This window comes from Haplochromis burtoni, unplaced genomic scaffold (genome assembly GCF_018398535.1).
Source record: "Haplochromis burtoni strain Fernald_Lab_line unplaced genomic scaffold, NCSU_Asbu1 Contig_20, whole genome shotgun sequence".
Taxonomy (NCBI): Eukaryota; Metazoa; Chordata; class Actinopteri; order Cichliformes; family Cichlidae; genus Haplochromis; species Haplochromis burtoni.
Window position 1 is genome coordinate 1,108,530 of NW_024582381.1, and position 6,000 is coordinate 1,114,529.

Below are 6,000 nucleotides of genomic sequence, written 5' to 3' on the forward strand. Positions count from 1 at the left end.
CATTTTATAAGTGGTCAGAAACTTGTAAATAACTCATGAAAGAATAAAGTTACATTGAAACCAAGCACACCATTGTTTTTCTTGTGACATTACCAATAAGTTTGATGTGTCACATGGCCCTCTTCCTATTGAAAAAACAAAAGTTGTATCCAAGATGGCCGACTTCTAAATGGCCACCATGGTCACCACCCATCTTGAGGAGTTTGCCCCCTCACATATACTAATGTGCCACAAACAGGACTTCAATATCACCAACCATTCCCATTTTATTACGGTGTATCCATATAAATGGCCCACCCTGTAGAATGAAATACAGTTGTGAAAACCTAAGTACACCTCATAACTTGAAGTAGTCATTTTCTGTGTGACTTGATAAGTTTCTCATCATTGTGGAACAGTTTTGGTCCACTCTTCCAGAACACTACTTCAGTTTATTGATGTTTGCAGGCATTCATTTATGCACAGCACTCTCACCGTCCCACTACAGCATTTCAAGGAGCTATTGATTGATTCTTGATTCTTTTCTTTTTCAGCCATTCTGTGGTAGATTTGCTGCTGTGGGATCTTTCTCATGTGCATGGCCGAGTTTAGGCCAAGCTTTAGCTGTCAAACAAATGACCTCACATGTGACTTTGGCACACAGAGCAGTTCATGGTTGACTCAACGACAGCAAAGTGCCCAGGAACAGTGGCTTCAACACAAGCACAAATCATCGCCCCTCCATCACCATGCTGACCATTATTATTTGGTATTGCATTTTATGCTTAATGCACAATCTGACCGTGAGGTGAATTTGCCCACCAGCAAACTGCCAAAACATCTGCTTTTATTGAGTTGCTCACATTCTCTGATTATCAATTAACTAAATGCTTTTGATTAGCAGCACCTGGCTTCTACATAATCTCTTCCAGTTCCAGTGGAATAAGCACAAGTTGACAGAGTCTTAGTTTTGTAGGTAAATCCCAATGCAGATGACAATTACAATTAGGAATGCAATTCAGCAGCATGCAATAAAAACATCACTTTATAAAGTCTACTGCCACAGACATTCAGGAATTATATCAGTCTTAGGTTTTGTTTTTCATTTATTTTTGTGAATGTTTCTTAGGTGTAGAAGAAAAGTGCTTTGAGTGCTCAAGTACCAAAGACTTACATAAGAACCTGTCCATTTCATATTTTTATTTACAGTAATAAAATGTGTATATGTACCTAGCATTTTCATGAGGATAATGTAACTAATTTAATGCTACAGGTGTCTCCTTTAATTGAATGTATTAAAACTGTGTTTTTCATATTTATATGACAAGGCACTCGAAAGTTAAGTCATGACAGTGACATTTTATTAGTTATTTCCAAGACTTTTCTTTGTTTGTTCGAATGGAGACAGTCCAAATTTAATATTGTTTTTCATAATGTGCACAACAGATAAGCTAGAACATATTAAAATTTTTGTAAAATAAATAAATAAATAAAAAGTTTTCAATATTTTGCATTAATTAATAAAAGCTCTCAAGAACTAAAACAAATACAAAAAAAGATTATAAAACAAGTTCTGCAGACAAGAAACAGTCAGTCTGCTGAAAATGAAAGTGGAAAATTATTCATCTAATTATTTATTTGTAATAAATAAATACTTTCATTGTTTTTTATTTCTTTCCACTGTAATTTGAAGTGATTTTTTTCACTGAATTATTGTTTTCTTGAGTTTGATGTTAGCTGCGTGTTCTTTTATAAGGAAGTTTGTTGCATGCATCCTGCTTATGTTATTAATTATTCATCAGCACTTCAAAAGGATAAATGCACAGCACAACATTTGCCATTATTTATGGGTCACCAGATTAAGCCTCTTTAACTCTTTAAAACTTGAGGCAGTCACGTTGAGTATCAAAGGAAATAAACAAAGTCAGTTTGTGTAGGAAAGATTCTGATTTACAGCCTCTGAAGATTACATCCTAAAGGGAAGGACTGTATTAACATGTTTTATTATTGGTATACCCAAAGCTGTGACTGTAAGATGTTCCCTCGCTGTTTGATTTAGCTGCATAGTTTAATTTCAAAGTGTGCAAGAGGTGCAGGACAGTGTACATAAAGGCTGGTGTTTTTACACAATACCGCTGCTACTGCCTATTAGTTTTAAAAAAAAAGCCTACTGTTTGTCAGCTACTGCTGCCAAGGGATTTACAAAGGCACACAGGAAGTCATGTTAAATTAACAGCAATTTTATATGCTTCCTTTTTTTACATTAGAAATGGACCAACAGTGCAATTTCTATTAGATTCTTGTGTCAGTATAACCTTGTGCTAAATATAAGCTGGGCTTCCGGCCACTCGGTGTACTGTATTGTTCCAAATTGTAAGTCTAACCCTTCATTCAAAATATGCAAATCAGCTCTGATTAATCTCCTTGTCACTAATCCTCACAGTTGATCCCTTCCAGAGTGGAGGGTCCAATTTGCATATCTCATTTTGCATCTACTCTTTTCTGATGGAAAGCCGGTAATTATGGTTCAAGCTTGCCCCGCTGCTCTATTAGTGAATAAACGTGATCTGCCAGTCTCAGCATGAGCCACAAAGGAATTTTAATCACCCCCTGACCCTGGCCCTCGTCAAAATTTATTAAGCCCATGAGGACTGAAGCTTAGATGTTTATTCAACTATGTATTTCAGCATGGGTTTGTCTTTCAACACCTGGTGATGCTCTTTTATTTCCTTTTGTTTTTGGTTGCAATCATTTAAAATAAAGCATTTGAATGACAAGACAAATTGTAAGTTAGTCCGCTTGATTTTTAACCTCTGTTAAAGGGGTTAAAAATTTCTTCTCATAACATTAAAACCTGTTTAAAAAGCAGGGGACACATACTTCATGTTTTCAATCTACTCTTGTGTAAATGTACTTTTCGCAGGCAATTCAGATCACATTGCACTGCGCTCTGTCTGTGTCCAACATATCACTGTCACTGTGCAATGTAATACATGCATAAGTCCCTTTAACCTTGTGAGCTCAAAGTTATCATCAGTGTCAACTCTAACCCTACCATGATTTGAAGACCAGTAAAAATTTCATCTTTAAAAAATTATTTTTTTTCATGAATGGCATTTTTCTTTTCTTTGCATATATATTCTCTGCATATCCTGGTAGAGTTAGGGTTGGGGTCAGCATGGGCAGTAAATAATTATTTAATGTGTGTGAAGGTGGAAACAGGGTACAGCATGCAATTTAAGCATGTGCTCCTAAAATAACAAGGTAAGAAAATACCATGTAGTCGCTTTTATGACAAGGTAAACAGCTATTGATGCAGTGATTATTGTATCTTAAAATGACTGGTTGCTTGCTTTCAAATAATGTATAATTTAAATTACAATTGAAAATACAGCAGTACATGTTTTTTTCTTTTCTCAGTGCATAATCAAGCCAGGAAGTATTTGTTGATTTAGAGCACAACAACCACTCCAAATGGAAGTTCTGATTAAACTTCCTTTTAAATTACTTCCCTTTCTTCTTGGGTTAAATTAAACTACTGCCAGTTCACTGTTGATTTACATTATAGTTTTCCTTCAGATTATCTTTCCACAGTTTATGTGCTATAAAAGTATAACATAATGACACAAAACACAATAGCAATAACAAAGTTCAGATGATTAGCTTTCTTTACTCATTCTGATTTTATTTCACCGAACATACATTTCTGCTTTTTCTTGCTTTCTAATTTCACTTTTGTCACTTCTTCTTCCCACGTTACCGAAATCCTCATATTCACCTTTTTTTCTGTCAGAGTTTCCTGAGGCAATAAATTGCTGGTTGCTGCTCTTTAAATATCATTATATTTCTGTCACTGTGCATTTTAGACCTTCTGTAACGTTGCACAAATCCTCCTCCATGTTCTGGAAGATGTCACATGAAGTTTCTGTTGATAATCTTTTGGCTTTAGTCCTGAACCACAAGCATCTAGAATTTGAGGAACCTGTCCTATCTCATTAGGGTAATTTCTTTCCTGACACTTTACTGATTAAATATGTTAAGATTCAGAATTTCCTTTACAACAAAACCCTATTTTTCTCTCTCTGTTTAACCCTGTATGACAACCTCAATCAGTTCTTTTCTTAAGTACTTTTATTCATTCATTTTATTCAACATTGTATTTATATGTGTGTTTATAATCTAACTCCCCAAAATAAGTTCCTATACAACTAAACTACATTCTGAAATATATTTCTAAGAAAGTACTAGGGAGGAGGTACACCCTAGACATCTGGACATACTGCCGGTCACAAGGCAACAAAAAGATATATTAGAAAATTTATTTCCCATGAAATGCAAGTGAGAATGTAGTTTATAGCATTATTCATAGGTAATTTAAAGAGTGATCTTGTGTGTGTGGGAGCCACATGGATTTATGGCCTATAATTGGCCCCACACAGGCTTTCATGAGCCAGATCAGGGCCCACCATGGTTTATGTGGTTAACTTGTGACTATGTTATAGGTCACATGGGGCCTGGAATGAAAAAAAAAATAAATAAATAAATGAAAATACAAGATGTGGGCCTAACCAGGGATAAATAAAAACAATAACATCTTGGTAGGCATCTTACTTTTTTTCCCCAATAAGATAAAAAAAAACAAACAAACACATTTTCGGTGATCTGCTCAAAACTTGTCTCAACACTGAAGCCAAGAAAGTCATTTCCTTTTTAAATGGATCACAGCCTGCTTTACACTCACTAAACCATGTACCAAAATTCCAACTATATCTGAAGCACATGGTTGGCTTAACCTGCCCATGAAGTCTACTCAGTCCAGTCAGGAACACAATGAGAAAATACGAAAATGCATTTATTTCAGTTTCACTGTGACTTCAAGTAAATTATTTGACTCCTTTTTCCCAGCAGCAGTGACCACATTGTTCCATGCTGAGCATGTTGTGCACTGAAAGAGTCACTGTCTGTTTACAAAGCAAAAACTCAATAAGCGCAGAGTCCTACAGGCACAGTTTAAGTCAACATAAAAAAATGGTATGAAACCAACAGCCCAAACTTATCTATTTACATTCCACCCATCTGAGAGGGCAGCCAGTGTCTGCATTCCATTGCATATTCTATACACACCATATGTAGTTATAACAGTCTCAGTATGACAGAGATGGAAAAATAAGAAAAAAAATAAAATAAATAAGAGTATTTTCTTCTTGCAAAAAAATGATGATTGTACAGATCTAACAAACTTACCGGTTTCACATCATATGCGAAGAGCACATATTTCAGGTCAGGGGAGACTGCATACTTCGCCACGTTGAAGTTAATCTGATGAAAATAATAAAGAAGAAGAAATATTTTACAATACGACAAAAAAGATCAACTCTAAAGTACAGTACCAATGAAAAGTTTCAGTACACCTACTCAACCAATGAATCTCGATGAATTTACATTAGGTCAGTTGAGTGTGAAGATCAGGGGATCTGATGCAATCACCTGTCAGCTATCATTAGTCTGCAGGTATGTTCAGTGTTGGGGAGTAACAGAATACATGTACCGGCATTACGTCTTTAAAATACAAAATATGAGTAACTGTATTCTGTTACAGTTACCGCTTAAATAGGTGACAATTAGAATACAGTGATTTTGTAGAAATAAATGGATTACACAGTGGTCTTTTCCTGTTTCTAATTCTGGTAATTCCATGAATTCCCAGAAACCCAAACAAAACACGCAATAAGAGCCTCCAATGTAAGTGTCCTGTCACATCAGAACTGCACATGATTATTTGCAGCTAGCAGGTTGTTAATGCTATCCATCAAGTCTACCAGTCTGCTGTCTATGAACTAACCTCAGCTAACACCAGCTAAAGATGTTAGCTCGGTGGCAAGTAGCCTTCAGTAATAGCGATAAATTACACAGCAATAGTACAGGGTGGGCCATTTATATGGATACACCGTAATAAAATGGGAATGGTTGGTGATATTAAAGTCCTGTTTGTGGCACATTAGTATATGTGAGGGGGCAAAC

General features: G+C 35.7%; 1 protein-coding gene across 3 annotated transcripts in view; it reads right to left on the minus strand.

Moving 5' to 3' along the window:
- Window positions 1-6,000, minus strand: part of LOC102301290 (inactive dipeptidyl peptidase 10) — a 253,736-nt gene that overhangs the window by 58,159 nt on the left and 189,577 nt on the right. For all 3 annotated transcript variants that reach the window (XM_005919373.3, XM_014332724.2, XM_005919374.3), the window contains one exon: window positions 5,224-5,298. In XM_005919373.3, the coding sequence (XP_005919435.1) occupies window positions 5,224-5,298 (75 nt within the window). The remainder of the gene's footprint in view (window positions 1-5,223; window positions 5,299-6,000) is intronic.